At 43.6% G+C, this 23,440-nt stretch overlaps 1 protein-coding gene across 1 annotated transcript in view; it reads left to right on the forward strand.

Annotated features, from left to right (window-relative positions):
- The window catches only part of LOC144674800 (complement C4-like), a 141,244-nt gene that overhangs the window by 10,675 nt on the left and 107,129 nt on the right, over positions 1–23,440 (forward strand). Inside the window, exon 3 of the mRNA XM_078535996.1 lies at positions 11,351–11,531. Coding sequence (XP_078392122.1) covers positions 11,351–11,531 — 181 coding nt within the window. The remainder of the gene's footprint in view (positions 1–11,350; positions 11,532–23,440) is intronic.

The raw sequence follows: 23,440 nt of genomic DNA on the forward strand, positions 1-23,440 counted from the left end.
CATCTCCCTTTGTGCTAGGGGTGACTCCAAGCAGTGGAGAGTTTCCCCCCTGATTCCCATTGCCTCCAGTTTTGCTAGGGCTCCATGATGCCACACTTGGTCAAATGTTGCCTTGATGTCAAAGGCAGTCACTCTCACCTCAGGAGTTCAGCTCTTTTGTCCATGTTTGAACCAAGGCTGTAATGAAGTCAGAAGCTGAATGACCCTGGCGGAACCCAAATGGGGCATCAGTGAGCAGGTTATTGGTAAGCAAGTACTGCTTGATTGCACTGTTGATGATGGAGAGTAGACTGATGGAGTGGTAATTGGCTGGGTTGGATTTGTCCTACTTTTTGTGTACAGGACATACCTGGGCAATTTTCCACATAACCGGGTAGATGCCAGTGTTGCAGCTGTACTGGAACAGCTTGGCTAGGGGCGCAGCAAGTTCTGGAGCACAAAACTTCAGTACTATTGCCAGAATGTTGTCAGGGCCCATAGCCTTTGCAGTATCCAGTGCCTTCAGCCATTTCTTGATATCAGGTGGAGTGAATCGAATTGGCTGCAGACTGGCATCTCTGATGCTGGAGACTTCCGGAGGAGGCCGACATTGATCATCCGCTCGGCACTTACTGGCCGAAGATTGTTGCGAATGCTTCAGTCTTATCTTTTGCACTGCTGTGCTGAGCTCCTTCATCAGTGTGGATGGAGATATTTGTGCAGCATCCTCCTCCAGTGAGTTGTTTAATTATCCACCACCATTCACGACTGGATGTGGCAGGACTGCAGAGCTTAGATCTGACCTTAGATCTGTTCAACAATTTTAGATCATGAACTCTCTCCTCCATCCCCATCCCCTTTCCGATCCCCCTTTTTTCCAATAATTTATATAGATTTATCTTTTCCCACCTATTTCCATTATTTTTAAATGTATTTCCATCCATTGTTTTATCTTTGCCTTTTAGCCTATTTCGATTCCTTCCCCCCACCCCACCCCCACTAGGGCTATCTGTACCTTTATTATCACATTCCTTAGATAATATCACCAGCTTCAACACCTCTTTGTCCTTTTGTCTATGACATCTTTTGGTTATCTCCACCTATCACTGGCCCTCTATCCAGCTCTACTTGTCCCAACCCCTCTTAAACCAGCTTATATTTCACCTCTTATCTATTTTTGTTCTGTTGAAGAGTCATACGGACTCGAAACGTTAACTGTGTTCCTCTCCACAGATGCTGTCAGACCTGCTGAGTTTTTCCAGGTATTTTTGTTTTTGTTTTAGATCTGATCCATTGGCTTTGGGATTGCTTAACCCTGTCTATCACTTGCTGCTTGTGCTGTTTAGCACACAAGTAGTCCTGTGTTATAGCTTCACCAGGTTGACACCTCATTTTTAGGTATGCCTGGTGCTGCTTCTGACATGCCCTCCTGCACTCTTCATTGAGCGAAGGTTGACCCCGTGGCTTGGTGGTAATGGTAGAGTGGGGGACATGCCGGGCCATGAGGTTTCAGATTGTTCGAGTACAATTCTGCTGCTGCTGATGGCCCACAGCGCCTCATAGATGCCCAGCCTTGAGTTGCTAGATCTGTTTGAAATCTATCCCATTTAGCACAGTGGTAGTGCCACACAACATGATGGAGGGTATCCTCAATTTGAAGGCGGGACTTGGTCTCCACAAGGACTGTGCGGTGGTCACTCCTACCAATACTGTCATGGACAGATGCATCTGCGACAGGCAGGTTGGTGAGGATGAGGTCAAGTATGTTTTTCCCTCACCACCTGCTGCAGATCCTGTCTAGCAGCTATGCCATTTAGGACTTGGCTAGCTTGGTCAGTAGTGGTGCTACTCCTAGAATGCATCTCGTCCAGTCCAAGTGCCTTGTTAACTTTAAGTACCAACAGTCTATTCAACACTTCCACCTTATCAATTTTGAACCCTTCTTGTGACAGAGTTTCCTCATCTGTCACCATGGCCTGGGTAGCATCTACCTCCTTGGTAAAGATGAATGCAAAGTCTTCATTTAATACCTCAGCCATGGCCCCTTTGTCCATTTGTAAATTCCCTTTGGGTTCCTAATTGGTCCTACTCCTCCTTTTACCACCTTTTTACTAATTATATGTCCATAGAAAACTTTAGGATTCCCCTTTATGCTGGTGGCCAGTCTTTTCTCATAGTCCCTCTTCACTTCTCTAATGTGATTTTTCACCTCCCCTCTGAACCTCCTGTATTCCTCATGGTTCTCAATTGTAATTTCAACCGGACACCTGGCATAAGCACACTTTTTCTTCTTTATCTTAATTTCTATCTCCTTTTTCATACAGGGAACTCTGGATTTGTTTTCTCTACCTTTCCCTTTTGATGGAATATACGTGGACTGTGCTGAAACCAATTCTTTTTTTGAAGATAGCCCATTGTTCAGCTATAGATTTTCCCGCAAATTTTTCATTCCAGTCTATCTGGCCCAGCTCCATTCTTACCCAATCGAAGTCAGCTCTTGTCCAGTTAATTATTCTTACTCTGTATTGCCTATCGTCCTTTTCTATCATCATCCTAAAACGTACAATACACCAATCACTGTCTCCTAAATGTTCCCCCATTGACACTTGGCCTACTTGGCCCACCTCATTTTCAAGAACCAGGTCCAAAAATGCATCTTTTCTTGTTTGCCTGGACACATACTACTGTGTCCAGAAAATTCTCCTGAACACAATCTAGGAACTTTTGCCCCTCTTCGCCCTTTACACTACCTCTGTCCCAGTCTACATTCGCATAATTAAAGCCCCCCAATATAACTGCCCTGTAATGCTTGCATTTCTCTATAATTTTCCTGTAGATTTGTTCTTCTACATCCTTCTCACTATTTGGCGGTCTATAGACTACACCGAGCATAGTAACTGCACCCTTTTTGTTCCTTAGCTCTAGGCAAATTGATTCTGTCCTTGAACCCTCTGAGACATCCTCTTTCTCCAGCACTGCAATGCTCTCCTTAACCAATACCGCCACCCCTCCTCCTTTCCTTCCTTTCCTATCTCTTCTGAACACCTTTTACCCAGGAATATTTAACACCCAGTTCTGCCCTTCCTTGAGCCAGTTCTCTGTTATCACTACAACATCATATTTCCACATGGCAATCTGTGCTTGTAACTCCCCAATCTTATTTACTATACTTCATGCATTCACATACATGCATAGTAGCTCTGACTTAGATTTTGTTACTTTCTCCCTCACCCCGATTTCACCTATTAACTTACTATTCTCTGTAACAGTGCTATCTCTCCCTCCCAGTACTTTGTGCACCCTGGTATTCCTCTCTAATACTTTCTCTTGGTTCCCACACCCCTGCCAAGTTAGTTTAAAGCCCTCCCAAGAGCTCTAGCAAAATGCTCCGCAAGAAACTCAGCCCCAGCTCTGTTCAGATGTCCGTGCAGTTTGTACAGGTGCTATCACCCTGACAGCCAGTCCTAGTGACCCAAGAATCTAAAGCCCTGCCTCCTGCACCATCTCTCCAGCCTTGCATTCATCTGTTTTTTCTTCCTGTTTCTGTACTCACTGGCATGTGGCACTGGGAGTAATCCAGAGATTACTACATTTGAGGTCCTGAATGCTAATTTTCTACCTAGCTCCATAAATTCTGATCACAGGACCACATCCCCCTTCCTACCTAAGTCATTGGTACCAGTTTTGACTATGAACTGTGGCTGTTCACCCTTCCCCAGAAGAATGTCCTCCAGCCACTCTATGACATCCTTGAACCTGGCACCAGGGAGGTAACATACCATCCTGGAGTCACATCTACAGTCACAGAGACGCCTGTCTATTCCCCTAGCCAATGAATCCCCTGTCACTATTGCTCTTCCTTTCTTCTACCTCCCCTCCTGTACAGCTCATGGTGCCACAAATTTGGTTCTGACTGCACTCCTCTGAGCAACCAGCTTCCAAAACAGAAAACTGATTTGCGAGCAGGACCCCAGGGGACTCCTGCATTACCTGCCTACTTCTATTGGACTGCCTGGTGGTCACCCATTCCCCCTCTGTCTCCAGGCCCTGAAGCTGCAGTGTGACCACCTCTCTGAACGTGCTATGCACATGGCTCTCAGTCTCGTGGATATGTCAGAGTGACTCTAGCCGCCGCTCGAGCTCTGAAACCCGGGGCTCAAGTTTCTGCAGCTGACAGCACTTCCTGCACATGTGATCGCCTAGGACACTGACATCCATGAACTTGTACTTACTAGAGAGCACGCATTCCACTCGCCTGAGCTACCCTGCCATGCCTTAATGCTACTTCCTTTGTGTTAACTTCATTCTACTTTGAATTATTTATATTACTTTTTTATATTGGTGCTAAATTTCCCTAATTCCTGTTGCTTCTCAGTTAAATCCAAGTATAGCTACTTGTTTAAAAATATTACACTTTTCTAATTTACTCGCCAGGTGCGACTTACCAAGGCTGCTGCTGTTCTTTCTGAGGAAAGGTAGAAATGGAAAGGAGCACCTCCTCCCTCCTCACTGAACTCCCTCAGTCACCTCTGCTCTCCAACTCTCACCGCTTCTCGAACTATTTTATACTCCGAAGTCTCACCCACGTTTTGACGTTTCAAGTCGAATATGACTCTTCTTCACAACAGTCATATGGATTCCGATGAAGAGAAATATTAGGCTTGAAGCAATACCTCTCTTCATCTCTCTGCACATCCTGCCAGAACTGTTGAGTTTTTAATTTTCGCAGCATCATAGAATCTTTACAGTGCAGAAGTAGGACATTCGGCCCATCAAGTCTGCACTGGCTCTCTGAAAGAATATTCCAACTAGTCCCACCCCCTTGCCTTATCCCTGTAACCTTGCACATTCTCTCTTTTCAGATAGCAATCCAAATCCCTTTTGACTACCTCGATTGAACCAGCCTCCACCACCCTCTCAGGAAGTTTGTTCCAGACTCCAACCACCCTCTGGGTGAAAGATAATCATCACATCACATTTACTCCTTTTGCCAATTATTTTGAATCTGTGCCCTCTAGTGCTTGATGATCTTGACTGGGAACAGTTCCTCATTATTTACCCTGTCCATACCCCTCAGGATCCTGAACACCTCCATCAAGTCTCCTCTCAGCCTTTTTTCTCCAGGGAAAACAGTCCCAACCTCTCCAATCTACCCTCTTAGCTACAGTTCTTCATCCCAGGAATCATTCTTGTGAACCTCCTCTGTACTCTCTCAAATGCCTTCACATCCTTCCTCAAGTATGGTGCCCAGAACTGGACGCAGTACTCCAGATGAGGCCTAACTAGTGTATTTTACAAGTTAAACTTGATCTCCTTACTCTTGTACTCAATGCCCCTATTAATAAAGCCTAAGATACTATATGTTTTATTAACTGCACTCTCAACATGCCCTGCCATCTTCAATGACCTGTGTAAGTATACACAGAGGTCGCTCTGTTCCTGCACCTCCTTTAGAGGCTGTCCCTTTATTTTAAACCCTTCCACCATATTTTTCCTGTCAAATTAATCTTTTTTTAAATTCATTCATGGGATGTGGGCTTTGCTGGCTGGGCCAGCGTTTGTTGCCCATCCCTACTTGCCCTTGAGCAGGTGGTGGTGAGTTGTCTTCTTCAACCGCTGCAGTCCATGTGGTGTGGATACACTCACAGTGCTGTTACGGAGGGATTTCCAGGATTTTGACCCAGCGGCAGTGAAGGAATGGCGAAATATTTCCAAACATGATGGTGAGCGGCTTGGAGGGGAACTTCTAGGTGGTGGTTTTCCTATCTTTCTGCTACCCTTGTCCTTCTAGGTGGTAGTGGTCATGGGTTTGGAAGGTGCTGTCGAAGGGGCCTTGGTGAATTCCTGCAGTGCATCTTGTAGATGCTGCTACTGTGTGTTCGTGGTGGAGGGAGTGAATGTTTGTGGATGTGGTCCCAGTCGAGTGGGTTGCTTTGTCCTGGATGGTGTCAAGCTTCTTGAGTGTTGTTGGAGCTGCACTCATCCAGGCATGTGGAGAGTATTCCATCCCACTCCTGACTTGTACCTTGTAGATGATGGACAGGCTTTGGAGAATCAGGAGATGGGTTACTTGTCGCACTATTCCTAGCCTCTGACCTGTTCTTGTAGCCACAGTACCTCAAACTTCTCTGCATTGAACTTCATCTGTCACCTGTCTGCCCAGTTCACCAAATATCTACGTCCTTTCAAGACTATCCCCATCACAGGTGACAACGTTTTCAATCTTCGTATCATCTGATCATTTTGAAATCATGCCCTGCACACCACTTTCTAGGTCATTAATATATATCATGAAGAGCAAGGATCCCAACATTAAACCCCGGGGAACTCCACTACAGACCTTCTTCCGATCTGAAAAAAACAATAATTTATCACGACTCTTTCCTATCACTCAGCCAATTTCTTCTCCAAGTGCCTACTTTCCCTTTTATTCCATGACCTAGAATTTTGCCCACAAATGCCTTTTGAAAATCCATATACACAACATCAACAGCGTTTCCCTTATGAACCTTCTCTGATACCTCCTCAAAAAATCCAGCAAGCTAGTTAAACATGACTTTCCCTTAATTAATCAATGCTGGCTTTCCTTAATTGTCCTGCACTTGATTAAGTGATTATTGATTTTATTCTGTGCTATAGTTTCCAGAAGTTTCCCTACGAATGATGTCAAACTGACTGGACTGTGGTTGCCAGCTTTATCTTTGCATCCCTTTTTGAACAAGGGATTAACATTCTCAATTCTCCAGTCCTCTGGCACCTCCCCTGTGGTTAAGGAAGATTATCACTAGTGCCTCTGCAATTTCCATTCTCACTTCGCTCAATACCCTTGGATGCATCTCATCTGGTCCTGGCATCTTATCTATTTTAAGTAAAGATAGCCTTTCCAACACCTCCTTGTTCTCGGTTGTAAGTTATTTTAATACACCAGTTACCTCCTCTCTCACCTTAGCCTAGGTAGCAAGTTCTTCCTTTGTAAAGACAGATGCAAAGTACTCGTTCAACACCTCTGCTATTTCTCCAGCCTCCACATGCAAGTCTCCTTTTTTGTCCCTAATCGGCCCTACTCTTCCTTTTACCACCATTTTATTATTTACATGTTCATGGAAGACCTTAGGATTCCCTTTTATGTTCACTTACAACCTCTTCTCATGCTCTCTCCTTGCTTTTTTAATTAGTTTCTTCACTTCCCCTCTGGTCCTTTTATATTCAGCCTGATTCTTCACTGTATTTTCTACCTGACATTTGTCGCAGACTCACTTCTTCCTTTTCATCTTCACCTCTATCTCTCACATCATCCAGGGCCCTCTGGATTTATTTGTCTTCCTTTCCCCTTCAGGGGAATGTACCTTGACATTGTCTACAATACTTTATCTTTGAAGGTGGCCCATTGTTCAGCCACTGTCTTTTCTACCAACATTTGATTCCAACTCACTTGACTCAGATGCATTCTCATCCCATCGAAGTTGGCTTTCCCCCAATTAATTATCCCTGCTCTGGATTTTCCCCTGTCCTTTCCCATGACTAACTTAACCCTTATGATACAATGGTCACTGTCCCCTAGAGGCTCTCTGTCCCCTAGAGGATATTTGATCCACTTGGGCAACTCATTCCCCAGAACCAGATCCAAAAGTGCATTGGACTGGAAACATACTGCTGCAGAAAATTATCTTGAACACATTCTAGGAACTCTCGCCCCTCTTGTCCTTTTGTACTATTCCTATCTCAGTTTATTTCTGGATAATCAAAGTCCCCCACTCTGTAACCCTTGCACCTCTCCGTAATTTCTTTGCAAATGTGGTTCTCCACATCGCTTCCTCTAGTTGGTGGTCAATATACTACACTGATCAATGTTATTGCACCTTTCCCATTCCTCCCCTCTAGCCAGAGAGATTCTGTCCTTGACTGGAGCATCCTCTCTCTCCAGTACCGTAATGTCATCTTTAATCAATATTGCTACCTCCCCACCCAATTTTCTTCCTTCCCTATGGTTCCTAAACACCTTGTACCCAGGAATATTTAAGGCCGAGTCCTGCCCTTCCTTGAGCCAGGTCTCTGTTATCGCAATAATATCATAATTCCATTTGTCAACCTTTGCCTGCAGTTCACCAATCTTATTAACCACACTCCATGCATCCACATTCATGCATATTATTCCTGATTTATGCTTATTTACTTTCCCCTTTATTCTGGCCCCATCATACGACTTACTATTGCCTACCCTAATTCTATCAAACTCTTCAAGTATTCTATCCACCTTGACATTACTCCACCTTACTCTCTGACATATCCTCATTATCAGCTGACACTTCTCTACTTCCCACTGCCAGTTTTTCTCCGCTCCACTCTGAATTTCCTCTCAGGTTCCCATCCCCCTGCCAATCTAGTTTAAACCTTCCCCAACAGCACTAACAAACCTCCCCGTAAGGACATTAGTCCCAGTCCTGTTAAGGTGTAACCCGTCCTTCTTGTACAGGTCCCACCTGCCCCAGAACGGATCCCAATGCCTCAGAAATCTAAAGCCCTCCCTCCTGCTCCATTTCTCCAGCCATGTTTTGAACTGCTCAATCTTCCTATTCTTATGCTCATTAGCACATAGCACTGGGAGTAATCCTGATTACTGCTCTTGAGTTCCTGCTTTTTAATTCCCTTCCTAACTCTCTAAAATCTGCTTGCAGTACCTCATCCCAGTTCCGACCTATGTCATTGGTCCCAGTGTGGACTACGACCTCCTGCTATTCACTCTCCCCAAAAGAATGTTCTGCAGCTGCTCTGTGACATCCTTGACCCTGGTACCAGAGAGGCAACATACCACCCTGGAGTCGCGAATTTGGCTGCAGAAATGCCTGTCTGCTCCCCCAACTATGGAATCCCCTACTGTTATAGAACTTCCACTTTTCCTCTTCCCCTCCTGGGCAGCTGAGTTACCTGTCGTGCCACAAACTTGGCTGTTGCTACAGTCCTCAGAAGAACCATTTCACTCACAAGTATCCAAAATGGAAAAATGGTTATAGAGCGAAATAACCTCAGTATACTCCTGCACTACCTGCCTGTTTCTGCTTGATACTCTGGTGGTCACCCATTCCCTCTCCGTCTCTGTACTTCTTACTTACGGTGTGACCACCTCTCTAAATGTGCTATCCACATAATCATCAGCCTTGCAGATGCACTACAGTAACTCCAGCCGCCGCTCAGCTCCGCAACTCGGAGCTCAAATTTCTACAGCTGGCGACACTTCCTGCAGATGTAGTCATGAGGGAACTTAGTGCTTACACGACTTCCCACATCCCACAAGATGCACATTCCACATGGCCGAGCTGCACTAACATACCTTAAACTTTATATAAAGTGTTTACTATAGTATTTATTTACTAATTTATTCTAAGTTAATAATTTATTTTAATTATTTTCTTAATTAATTTGGAATATTTCCTATGTATACTACAATTTACTGTGTTTATTAAATGCTCATACCACCTACAAATGCAACTAAAAGTTATACATTTCTTAATCACACAGGTATGTGTTTTAGGCATAAGTTCAAGGTGAGGGGCAGGAGGTTTAGGGGGGATGTGAGGAAAAACTTTTTTACCCAGAGGGTGGTGACGGTCTGGAATGCACTGTCTGGGAGGGTGGTGGAGGTGGGTTGCCTCACATCCTTTGAAAAGTACCTGGATAAGCACTTGGCACATCATAACATTCAAGACTATGCGCCAAGTGCTGGTAAATAGGATTAGGTAGGTAGGTCAGGTGTTTCTCACATGTTGGTGCAGACTTGATGGGCCGAAGGGCCTCTTCTGCACTGTGATTCTGTGACATACTTGCACTTGGAGGCAGTGCAATGAAGGTTCACTAGGTTGGTTCCTGAGATAAGAATGCTGTCTTAGAATGAGAAGCTGAGTAAATTCTATATTCTTTGGAATGTAGAAGGGCCATATGTGATCTCATTGAAACATCCAAGATCTGCAGGGATTTGACAAAGTAATTGGTGAGAGGTTGTTCACCCTGGCTGAAGAATTTGGAACAGGAGGTGCAGTCTCAGGATAAGGGACTGTTCATTAAGCACAGAGGGAAATCTTCCTCTCTCAAAGGGTGGTCAATCTGCAATTCCAGTGCTTTGTGGCTGACCCATCCTTAAATATATTCAAAGCTGAGATAATCAGATTTTTGGTCTCTTAGGGAATGAAGGGTTATGAAGCGAAGACAAAGAGGAATTGAGGCCGAGGGTCACCCGTGCTTGTATTGAATGACGGACGGGACTTGAAGGGCATTTGGTCTACTGCTGCTTCAATTTCTGATATTTTTCTGCTCCTCAGAGCCCAGCAAAATCAAGCATTGGTTGAGTAGTTTGTTTTCCTAGCCCCACTCTTTCGAATCCACTGAATGACAGACATAGTAGGCTGATTACAATTATACTGTGTGGCTCATTGTTTTCGAGAGTACTGCTGCTTCACATTCACAGACACACCAGTGTTAACCAGCTCCGCTATCTCCTCGAAGATATTTAGCGTGTTTGCTCAGCAAGACACAACTTTCATAACGATGAGTTAATGCTGCTTCGCTTTGACGTATCAAGGAATATATTTCATGGAATAAGAAGATGAAACACTGTAAATAAGCCGCAGCATATGTGGAGAGAAACATAAGTAGGGAAAATTAAACATGTGATAGGTTTTCAGCAAGGCGTGGGTTCGACAAGGATGAAGAGGAGCTCTGTGATAGGGTGAAATATAGGAGAGATTGGTGTTCCACAGCCTGGAGCTGTGGTCAATACTTATCTCTCAGACAGCCTCTTTTAAACAGATCATCTGGTCGTGATGGCGTTGCTGTTTAAGGAACGCTGCTGTGCATGATAGGATAAAAGCAAAATACTGCGGATGCTGGAAATCTGAAACAAAAACAGAAAATGCTGGAAAAACTCAGCAGGTCTGACAGCATCTGTGGAGAGAAAAAAACAGAGTTAACGTTTCGAGTCCATAAGGCAGAAGAAGAGTCATAATGACTCGAAACGTTAACTGTCTTTTCTCTCCACAGATGCTGTCAGACCTGCTGAGTTTTTCCAGAATTTTCTGTTTTTGTTGCTGTGCACACATTGTGTGCTGCATTTCCTGCATTCTCGCCGTGACTACACTTCTAAAAGTACTTCATCACCTGGAAAGCAATTTCTGACAGCCAGATGTGAAGCACCGTTACGAAATTTAAGTATAATTTACTTTAAAACAACAATTTATATGAATATATACCTGTTGCAGATTCTGCACTCGTTAATTCCCGCCCAGAATTTGGTCATGGAAGCTGAAGCCGGAAGGAAATGCTCGGGAGTGGGAAGTAGCGTGTTGAACATATTGTAAAGCAGTTTTGCCGTCTCTTGCAGGTTTCCCAGCTGAAGGTTAAAGAGCTCTCACTGTGGCGACGACGGCAGAAGTATGTCTACCTGGTCGCTGAAAGTCGACAAATCCTCCCGCAACGAAGGATGGTGCCCATTAAACTGTCCAACAGAAGGGGTTATATCTTCATTCAGACTGACCAGCCAATTTACACCCCGAACCAAATCGGTGAGTCCCACTGTGCGTGAGATATTACTGAGGCCATTGACTATAGTGGAAAAATGATGAGTGTCTCCTGTAGTAAGAATTGGGGAGTAGGAGTGATGGGGATTGAGACGACGAGTCCAACGATGCTGACACAACAACAACTTGCATTTATGGACATGGGATTCACAGCTGCCTGCGAGTGCACACATGTGAGTTGTGTGTGACTATGTGTGCGTGTGTCACTGTGCCTCTGAGAGTGGCAGGAGGTGCTGCTGATTATTTATGTGTGCCTGTCTGGGTCTGTGAATGTGACTCTGTGTGTCTGTGTACGGCATACGTGAATGTCTCTGTGCGCTTTTGTGTTCGGTGTGTCCGCCTGTCTGTGTACATGTGATTGTTTGTGGATGGCTGTGTGAGAGTGAGGTTAGGTGTGTGCCTGTGCCTGAAACAGTAACTGTGTGTGTCTAAATGTGTGCCTCTGTGTGTAGTGAATGTTACTGTTCTAGTGTGTATGTTACTGTGTCTTTGAACGTATCCTCTGCATGAGTGTGTGTTTGTGTGCAAATATCAGTGTTTTAATTTGTTTGGCTGTTTGTGTCTCTATCCACGTCTGTGCAGGTGAGTGTTTGTGCATATGTAGGTGATTGATCACTGACGCTCAGTTTGAGTAACACAAGGGCCACTCAGCTCCTGACCGCATTACAGCCTTGGAACAAACAGGGGCAAAAGAGCTGTAATCAAGAGGTGAGGCAAGAGTGATTCACCTGATATTAGGGCAACATTGACCGAATCTGGAATCAAGGGCCGTAGGAAAACTGGAATCAATTGGGAATCAGGGGGAAAACTTTCCACTGGTTGGAGACATACCAAGCGCAAGAGAAGATGAGTGTGCATATTGGAGATAATCATCTCAGTGCCGAGACATCACTGCAGGATTTCCTCGGGGTAGTGTCTGAGACCCAACCATCTTCAGCTGCTTCATCAATGACATCCCCACTTCTGATCTTATTATGGAGGGAATGTTTGCTGATGATTACACAATGTTCAGCACCATTCGCAACTCCTCAGATACTGAAGCAGTCCATAACCAAATGCAGCAAGACCTGGACAGTATCCAGGCTTGGGCTGACAAGTGGCTCGTACCATTCATGCCACACTGTTGCCAGGCATTTATTATGTCCAACAAGAGATAATCCAACCATCGCCCCTTGCCATTCAATGAAATTATCATCGCGGAATCCCCACTGTCAACATCCTGGGGTTAGCATAACTCAAACTGAACTGGAACAGCCAAATAAATAGTGTGGCTAGAAGAACAGGTCAGAGGCTGGGAATTCTGTGGAGAGTGCCTCACCTTCTGATTCTCCAAATCCTGATCACCAGCAACAAGGCACAATTCTGCAGTGTGCTGGAATACTCTTCATTTGTCTGGATGAGTGCAGCTCAAACAGCAGTCAGAAATCTCGAGACCATGCAGAATAAAGCAGCCCGCTTGATTGGCATCCCATCCTTTAAACATTCATTCGCTCCACCATCAACTCACAGTTGCAGAACTGTGTAACATTTAGAAGATGCACTTCATCAAGTCTCCTTCGACAGCACCTTCCAAAATCACGGCCTCTACCAGTTGAGAAGAAGGGCGGCAGATGCATGGGAAAACCATCAGCTGAAAGTTGCCCTCTAAGCCACACACCATGCTGACTTGAAACCAAATCGCTTCTCTTCCCTATCACTGTTTCAAAATCCTGGAACTCCCTCCCTAACAGCACTGTGGGTGTATCTACACCACATGGGAAGCAATGGTTGAAGAAGGTGGCTCGCCACCACCTTGTCAATGGCAATTAGGGATGGGCAATAAATGCTGATTTAGCCAGTGATGCCCACATCTCATCAAAGAGCAAATTAACTGCTGTAGCTGTGGGATCCCCTCTGGACCCAGGGCTTGCTATTTTTTCCATTGGGTTCTACATATTTTTTGGTAGAATGATCCTTTCAACTCCTACCCCATACATATTTCAATTATATAGATGATACTTCACAATCTTTGGTTCTGCAGCCACATCTAAAAAAATGGTCACCTTGCAAGCTTGACACAGGAATAGAGAGCATCAAAGTTAATCTGTGGGGCAATGGCTACCCTAAACAGATCATTATTCGCTATGTATCATGCAAACTCACAAATGGGCTAAAGGCCCCTATTTTCAGAACTAAAAAATGTCCGGTCTACCTCAAATTACCCTGGTAGGGCAAAGTATCTCAAAAAATAGCGATCTGTTTCACGCTCCAACTATACAATGGCTACACAAGTCATATTTTCCACTAATGGAATGTTGCTGTCCATCCAAAAAGATGCTCTCCCTACCACATAATGTAAGAACATCATTTATGAATTTCAATGCTAGCAGTCTGCCAGATACATAGGCCATATATCCCAATGCGTGTCTGATCGAATCGTGTTCATTCAGTTGTTCATATTCGGCAGGGTAAAAACCATATTCAACCCGCCTGTGGTTGCAAGGCAGTAACTAAAACTTGTACTTTTAGATATGATTCTGCGATTGGATTAACTTGCTGAACACTCTTGAGTGCACCAATAACCACACTAACAGCCAATTCAAGTTAATAAGTTGAGTGCCGAATGCGGTTCTTTTATGGATGCTGGAATCAATATAATGTTCATACACAGGGAACTATTATTTGCAAGCAAAAGGGTTAAGTTCACATTTTACGCTTATTTATGAATTACGTGGCAGCTTGAGGAGCCTATTGTTCCCTGTTACTTTATTCATGGAAATGCCTCTGCCAATCAGAGTACATTTTCCAACCAATCAGCTCCTCTATCTCCTGTGGTACAAGTTGTTGTGATCCAGTAACATTTGGCACTCTCTTATTTGTCCTGAGAAGAAAATCTTCAGCAACATGCCTCACTTTTCAGCAGTATACAAATTAACTATTCTTACTTTGGATTGTTGCTTGTCTGCTTCCATAGCTAATTTAACTTTCAGATACAGTGTTGCCCTAAATGTTCCCCCAACTGATATCTCTCTGCCAGCCCTTCTTTAAATCAGGTTTCCTTCCTTGCCAGGAATCATATTTATAAATACTTGCAACTCGCCCAATCTCATTTACCCACGCCATGCATTTAAATACATGCACATTAACCCTACTTTATACTTTACTGTTCTCTTCTTACACGGTACTCACCTAATTCTGACTTTAGTGCTATCCCTCTCTCCCAATATTCTTTGTAACTCACTACCCCTCTCTAGTATTACCTGCTACTTCTCATCCTCTTGCCAAGTTTGTTCAAACTCTCCCCAATAGCACCACCTGGCAAATAGGCATAGATCATGCATTATGCAACGAGAAATGACAAATTAATAATCTTATTGTAAAAGAATATTTAGGGAAGAGTGACCAAAATATGTTGGAATTTTCCATTCAGTTTGAAATGATGTAGTTGAATCAGAAACTAGGTTCTTAAATCGAAACAAAGGAAACTATGAAGCTGTGAGGGACATTTGGCTGAGGTGGGCTGGGAAAATGCATTACAATGTATGACTGTAGACAGACGGGCTAGTATTGAAATAAGTAATATGTGTCTTACAGCAAATAAGGCTCAGAAACCCAATATGAAAAGTGAGTCAACCTTGGCTATCACAGGAAGTTCACGAATGTATTAGGTTAAAGGAAGAAGCTCATAAGTTTCCAAACAGGCAGTAAGCCTGAGGATTGGGAACATTTTGGAATTCAGCAAAGGAGGGCTAAGGAACTGATAAAGAAAGGGAGAATAGAATATGAAAGTAAACTCGCAAAATCCATAAAAATGGACTGTAAAATCTCCTATTAATATGTAAAAAGGAAAAGATTAGAGCAATGGCACATGCGGGTCCATTACAGGCAAAAACAGGAGAATTTATAATGGGGAAAAGGGAAATGGCAGAGATGCTAAATAATCATTGATGTCTCTATTCACGGAGGAAGATATAAAAAAAGAAACACCAAGAAATAATAGAGAACTAAGGGACTAGCAGTTACGAAGTACTGAAAGAAATTATTATTAGTTTAGAAAAGTAGTACAGAAGAAATTAATGGGACTGAAAGTTGGTAAATCCCCGGGACCCCATGATTTACATCCCAGAGTGTTAAAAGAGGTGGCTATAGAGTTTGTGGATGTATTGGTGTTCATCTTTCAAAATGCTAAAGATTCTGGAATGGTGGCTGCTGATTGGAGTGGGCAACCCCAGTTTTTATGAAAGGAAAAAGAAAGAAAATGGAGGACTACAGACCTGTTAGCCAGACATTAATAATAGGGAAAATACTATCATCTATCATTCTAGATAATCTAAAATGCTAGAATCTATTATAAAGGAATGATAACCAGACACTTAGAAAATGATGATATGATCGGACAGAGTCAACATCAATTTGCAAAAGGGGTTTCATGTTTGACAGTGCTGTTAAAGTTTATTGGTGATGTTACTAACTGAATAGATATAGGGTATTTTAATTTTCAGAAGACCTTTAATAAGGTCCTACACAGGAGGTTAGTAAACAAAATTATAGCATATGGGATTGGGGATAATATACTGGCATGGATTGAGGATTGGACAGAAAATGGAGAGAAGGAATAATCGATTGGTAGGTCCTCAGGTTGGCAGGTGGTGACTAGTGGGGTGCCACAAGGATCAGTACTTGGACCCCTGCTTTTCACAATCTATGTCAATGATTTGGATGTGGGAACCAAATGTAGTATTCCCAACACAAAAACAGAATTACCTGGAAAAACTCAGCAGGTCTGGCAGCATCGGTGGAGAAGAAAAGAGTCGACGTTTCGGGTCCACACGACCCTTCAACAGAACTGAAGTATAGTTAGGAGAGGGGTGAAATATAAGCTGGTTTAAGGTGGGGGGCGGGGGGAGAGAAGTTGAGGGTGGGGTGGTTGTAGGGACAAGCAAGCAGTGATAGGAGCAGATAATCAAAAGATGTCATAGACAAAAGGATCAGAGAGGTGTTGAAGGTGGTGATATTATCTAAGAAAAGTGCTAAAATTCCATCCCTCTTGTTTCGAACTATATTTCAACTGAAATTCCATCCCTCTTGTTTCGAATTATTTAATTAGCACTTTTCTTAGATAATATCGCCACCTTCAACACCTCTTTGATCCTTTTGTCTGTGACATCTTTTGATTATCTGCTCCTATCACTGCTTGCTTGTCCCTACAACCACCCCACCCTCAACTTCTGTCCCCTCGCCCCCCCACCTTAAACCAGCTTATATTTCACCCCTCTCCTAACTATACTTCAGTTCTGTTGAAGGGTCGTGTGGACTCGAAACGTCGACTCTTTTCTTCTCCACCGATGCTGCCAGACCTGCTGAGTTTTTCCAGGTAATTCTGTTTTTGTTTTGGATTTCCAGCATCCGCAGTAGTTTTTTGTTTTTATATCTGTAGTATTCCCAATATTGCGGATGACACAAAACTAGGTGGGAATGTAAGTTGTGAAGAGGGTGCAAAGAGGCTTGAAGGGAATTTGGACAGCCTTAGCAAATGGGAAAGAACATGGCAGATTAAATATGATATGGATAAGTGTGAGGTTATCCACTTTAGAAGAACAAAGAACAAAGAAAAGTACAGCACAGGAACAGGCCCTTCGGCCCTCCAAGCCTGCGCCGATCATATTGCCCGTCAACTGAAACATTTTGCACTTCCAGGGTCCGTATCCCTCTATTCCCATCCTATTCATGTATTTGTCAAGCTGCTTTACTAACAGGAATGTGGCTGTGGAACACTTCTTCAATGGTGAGAGGTTGGGAAGTGTTGATGTCCAAAGGGACCTGGATGTCCTTGTTCATGAGTCACTGAAAGCTAACATGCAGGTGCAGCAAGCAATTAGGATGGCAAATGGTATTTTGGCCTTCATCAAAAGGAGATTTCAGTACAGGAGTCAAGAATACAGGAGTAAGGCTATCATGTTTCAGTTAGCTGCCACCGTTCCAAAATCTTTAGCATTTTGAAAGATGAACACCAATACATCCACAAACTCTATAGCTGCTGGAGTATTGTGTACAGTTTTGGTCCTCTTATCTAATATTTGCAGCGGATGTTCACAAGACTAATTCCTCGGACTGTCCTGTGGGGAGATATTGAAGAGACTTGTGCCTGTGTCCTGTAGAGTTTGGAAGAGTGAGAGGTTATCATATTGAAGCCTCCAAAATTCTGAAGGGGCTAGACAGGGTAGATGCAGAAAGGGTGTTTCTTCTGGCAGGGGGATCTAGAACCAGGGAACACAGTCATAGGGTAGGTGTTAAGCCATTTAGGGCAGATGAAGAGGATTTTTTTTTTCCACATGCAGTGTGGAATGCAGTGAAACTTTGGAATTATATATCCCAGAGGGCTGACCTAGCTCAGTCATTGAGTATGTACAAAACAGAGATCAACAGATTTCTAGATACTTACACCATCAAACAATATGGGATAGCATGGGAAAATTGTGTTGAGGTAGACAATCAGCTATGATCTATTTGAATAGATGAACAGGCTTGAGGCTCTGAGTGGTCTGCTCCTGCTGATATGTTCTTGTGTCCGAGTAAATTGCCCTGCAGGGAAAATGTTCCCATGTCTAGTTGGGTTCAATGCGTCTGGCTTGTACAGGTCCTATTCCCCCCAGAACTGATCCTAATGTCCCAAGAATCGAAAGCCCTCGCCCTTGCACCATCTTTCCAGACATGGGGCAAAATTTTACGAGTCGGCGAGCGGGGTGGGGCACGCTCGCCAACGTGTAAAATGATACGCGGTGACGTCGGGCGAAACTCCCGACGTCACCGCGCCAGATTTAAATTTTCAGGAAGGCGGGACCGTAGCAAAATCAGCTGTGCGTCCGCCAACCTGTCAATGGCCAATTGAGGCCATTGACAGAGTCAATTAAGTAATTAAAGGACCTGTCCGTCCAACCTTAAGGTTGGCGAGCAGGCTGGGAGCCCCGGCGGGAATTAGAAAAAACATGAAACCTCATCCACCGGCTTTAAAAAATCTTAATAAAGATTTTGTAAAAATTATGGACATGTCCCAATTCATGTGACTTTGTCACATTAGGGGGCATGTAAGGGAATTTTTTTTTCTATTTTTAATATTTTTGAAAATAAAGGTGATCTCCCTGAGGCTGCACTTAGCATCAGGGAAATGAGTGCGCTCTTCTGTGTGCACGCGCGAAAGAGCGCACTCCCGATTTTGGGATTCCCCTGCCCGCACAGGGAGGGCATAGCGCTTACCTGCGGACGTCACGCTGGGCAGGCCTTAATTGGCCCTTCCACGTAAAATGGCACCGCGCCTCCAACTGGGGGCACTGATAGGAAGCGCGCCCATATGCGCTCGCCCATCAACTTCCCCCCTAATGGAGGGGAAAATTCAGCCCATGCATTTTTCTGCTTTATTCACATATTTCTTTACTAACCTGGTAGCAGAAGTAATCTAAATGTAACTACTTTTGATTTCCTGCTTTCTAAGTTATCAGCTAGCTCCCTAAATTATTTTTTTTCAGGACTACATCCCTGTTTGTACCTATATTGCTGGCACTGATGTGGCCCATGGTGGCTGGTGATTCACCTTCACCCTCAGAGTACTCTGCAGATGCTCGGTGATACCCTTCTGCCTGCCCCCAGGGGGCCAAGATACCATCCTAGATTCACATCTGCTGCAGAAACAATCATCTCACTATCGAATTTCCTATCACTTTTGCTCTTCCAGTCCTCTTCCTGCATGCCTGAACAGCCCAGCCAGCATGGACTTGGGTTTAGCTGCACTTTCCAGATTAAGCATCACTTTCACCAGTATTCTTAACTAAACACTATTTCGAGAGTTAGAAGCACGGACGGAACTCCTTCACTACCTGCCTGCATATTCTCGACAGGACACCCAATCCCTCTCTTGCACATACTCTTCAGCTGTGTGGTGGCCACACCTAGCTATCCACAAATTCTCAACCTCGCCAATGTGCCACGTGGAAGCCGGCTGCTGTTCTGTTTCCGAAACCGGAGATCGAGCTGCTCCTGCAGATATCACGGTCCAGGGCATGGGAGGTGTCGCAGAGCACCGGCTCCTCTGCACTCCTAGGCTCAAATTTGCATTGTCATTTCTGTGTGCATTGGATCATGAAACAAAAACAACTCCCGGAATGCTGATATTCAGTTAATACAGAGAGATTGATTAAAATGTTTTGACTTAAGTTTTGTCATCCAAACTCACGCTCCCCCAAAATATACATATTTTTCAAATTTCCCGGCTCCTTAGACTAAATCCTTAAATTTGGAAAATACTCACCATCCAATCACCTCGTGTCCCTCCTGCGATGGAACAGTTTGGTTTGGTTTTTTTGCCACACTTCAGCAATAAGGGTTTGTTTCACTCTACTCCTGGTTTGCTCCGCAGTGATCGTGGGCTGTTTCCAATTGCTCACCACCTGCTTCACACGGATCTCGGTCTTCATCAGTCTGCTCATGATTTGATCCAAAGTGATCCAGACTGTCCAAAGTGCCCTCGTTTCACAGTCTAAGGTTATCAATTACCCTCATTTCACACTATGAGGATAGGCAGTGTGCTAATTTTGAAGTTTAGGTATATTCAAGATGGTCTGAGGGTATGCAATGTTCTGATTTCATGGTAAGAGGCTGTACAAGGTCCTAATATCAGAATATGAAAGCGTGCAATGTGCTGTTTTGACATTGAGGCTTAACCAAGTTTTTTTTTTCACAGTCTGAGACTGTGCAATTTGTTTGTATCACAATCTGCGGATGAGCAGTATGCGTATTTCACTGACTAAATCTGTGGGATAAAGTTTTTTGCAGTCTGTGGATGAGCAGTACGTATCGCAGACTAAATCTGTGGAATAAGATATTTCACCATCTGAAGATGTAAAATATGTTCATTTCAAACTACGACAGAAGTGCAAAATGTTTTAGTTGACGGGCAATATGATCGGCGCAGGCTTGGAGAGCCGAAGGCCCTGTTCCTGTGCTGTACTTTTCTTTGTTCTTTGACAATCAGAAGTATCCTTATTTCATAGTTTGTAGATGTGTTTCATTGCTTGAGGATGTACAATATTCTAGTGTGACAATCTGAATAGGTTCAATGTTTTGATTTCACACTGTGACAATGTGCAATGGGCTAATTTCACAATCTGAAGGGTTTCAATGTTTTTATTTCAGTTTGATGATGCACAATGTCCCCATGTCACAGCATGAAGATGGGCAATGTATAAATTTCAGTGTGAGGATGTGCAATGTCCTAATTTTACATCAGAGGATGTACAATGTCCTCATTTTGCAATATCACCTTGAGTAACGTTTTAATTTCTGTGTGAAGATGCCCACTGACCTCATTTCACAGTATCACAGAATCTTTACAGTGCAGAAGGAGGCCATTTGGCCCATCGTGTCTGCATTGGCTCTCTGAAAGAGCATTCCACCTAGTCCCACTCCCCTGAATTAACCCCGTAACCTTGCACGTTCTCTCTTTTCAGGGCGCAATTCAATTCCCCTTTGAATACTTCGATCGGACCTGCCTCCACCACCCTCTCAGGAAGTTTGTTCCAGGCTCCAGCCACCCTCTGGGTGAAAATGATTTTTCTCACATCACATTTACTCCTTTTGCCCATTATTTTGAACCTGTGCCCTCTTGTTCTTGATGCTCTCTTGAGTGGGAACAGTTTCTCACTATTCACCCTGTCCATACCCCTCAGGGTCTTGAATGCCTCCATCAAGTCTCCTCTCAGCCTTCTTTTCTCCAAGGAAAATAGTCCCAACCTCTCCAATCTATCCTCACATTCTTCATCCCGGGAATCATTCTCGTGAAACAAAAACAGAAAATGCTGGAAAAACTCAGCAGGTCTAACAGCATCCGTGGAGAGAAAAACAGATTTAATGTTTTGAGTCCGTATGATTCTTCTTCAGAGCAGAGGAAGAGTCGTACAGACTTGAAACGTTAACTCTGTCTTTCTGTCCACAGATGCTGTTAGACCTGTGAGTTTTTCCAGTATTTTCTGTTTTTGTTTCAGATTTACATCCGCAGTATTTTGCTTTCAATTGTTGTTGTGAATCTCCTCTGCACTCTCTCCAATGCCTTCACATCCTTCCTCAAGTATGGCACCCAGAACTGGACGCAGTACTCCAGATGAGGCCTAACTAGTGTCTTATACAAGTTCAATTTGACCTCCTTACCCTTGTACTCAATGCCCTTATTAATAAAGCCTAAGATACTATATGCTTTATTAACTGCACTCTCAACATGCCCTGCCACCTTCAATGACCTTTGTACGTATACACTGAGGTCGCTCTGTTCCTGCACATCCTTTAGAGGCTCTCCCTTTACTTTATACTGTCTTATCATATCTTTCCTGCCAAAATGAATCACCTCACACTTCTCTGCATCTGCCACTTGTCTGCCCAATCCACCAACATGTCTATGTCCTTTTGTAGTTCAACACTATCCCCATCACAGTTGACAACATTTCCAACCTTTGTATTATCTGCAAATTTTGAAATCATGCCCTACACACTACAGTCTAGGTCATTAATACATATCAGGAAGAGCAAGGGTTCCCCTGGGGAACTCTACTACAAACCTTCCTCCAATCTGAAAAACAACAATTTATCACTACTCTCTGTTTTCTGTCACTCAGCAATTTCTTATCCAAGTGCCTACTTTCCCTTTTATTCCATGACCTAGAATTTTGCTCACAAGTCTGCCGTGTGGCACTCTATCAAATGCCTTCTGAAAATGCATATACACCACATCAACAGGATTTCCCTTATCAACCTTCTCTGTTATCTCCTCAAAAAAACTCCAGCAAGTTAGTTGAACATGATTTTCCCATAATGAATCGATGCTGGCTTTCCTTAATTATCCTGCTTTTGTAAATGACTATTAATTTTATCCTGTACTTTAGTTCCTAGAAGTTTCCCTACCACTGAAGTCAAACTGACTGGTCTGTAGTTGCTAGCTTTTTCTTGCACTCCCTTTTGAACAAGGATGTAACATTCACAATTCTCCACTCCTCTGGCACCTCCCCTGTGTCTAAGGAAGACTGGTAGATTATCACTAGTACCCCTGCAATTTCTACTCTCACTTCCTTCAGTACCCTAAGTAAACATAGTTTTTCCAACACCTTCCTCTTGATTGTAAGTCCTTCCCGTGTACCAGTTACCTCCTGTCTTACCTCGGCCTAGATAGAATTTTCTTCCTTTCTAAAATTGGATGCAAAGTACTCATTCAACACCTCCACTACTTCTCCTGCCTCCACATGCAAGTCCCTTTTTTGTCCTTAATCGGCCCTAATCTTTCTTTAACTACCCTTTTATTATTTACATGCTTAGAGAAGATCTTGTGATTCCCATTTATGTTAGCTTCAACTGTCTTTTCATGATCCTTCCTTGCTTTTCTGATTTGTTTCTTCACTTCCTCTGTTGTCCATCTATATTCAGCTTGATTCTCCATTGTATTTTCTACCAAATAGTTATTGTATGTGCAATTCTTCCATTTCATCTTTGCCTCTATCTCTCTCATCATCCATGGCCCTCTGGATTTATTTGTCCTGCCTTTCCCCTTCAGGGGAATATACCTTGGCATTGCCTGCAATACTTTTTCTTTGAAGCTGGCCCATTGTTCAGCCACTGTCTTTTCTGCCGACGTTAGATTCTAACTCACTCGACTCAGATGCATTCTCATCCCATCAAAGTTGGCTTTCCCCCAATTAATTATCCCTGCAATGGATTGTTTCCTGTCCTTACTCGTGATTAACCTAAGCCTTATGATAAAATGGTCACTGTCCCCTAGAGGCTCTCCCACTGATATTGCTTCATCTGAGAATGCATAATGTGCTTGTTTTATTGTCTAAGGATGTGTAATGGGATCATTTCACAGTCTACCAATGTACAAT

Source organism: Cetorhinus maximus, unplaced genomic scaffold (assembly GCF_964194155.1).
Source record: "Cetorhinus maximus unplaced genomic scaffold, sCetMax3.hap1.1 HAP1_SCAFFOLD_805, whole genome shotgun sequence".
Classification (NCBI taxonomy): Eukaryota; Metazoa; Chordata; class Chondrichthyes; order Lamniformes; family Cetorhinidae; genus Cetorhinus; species Cetorhinus maximus.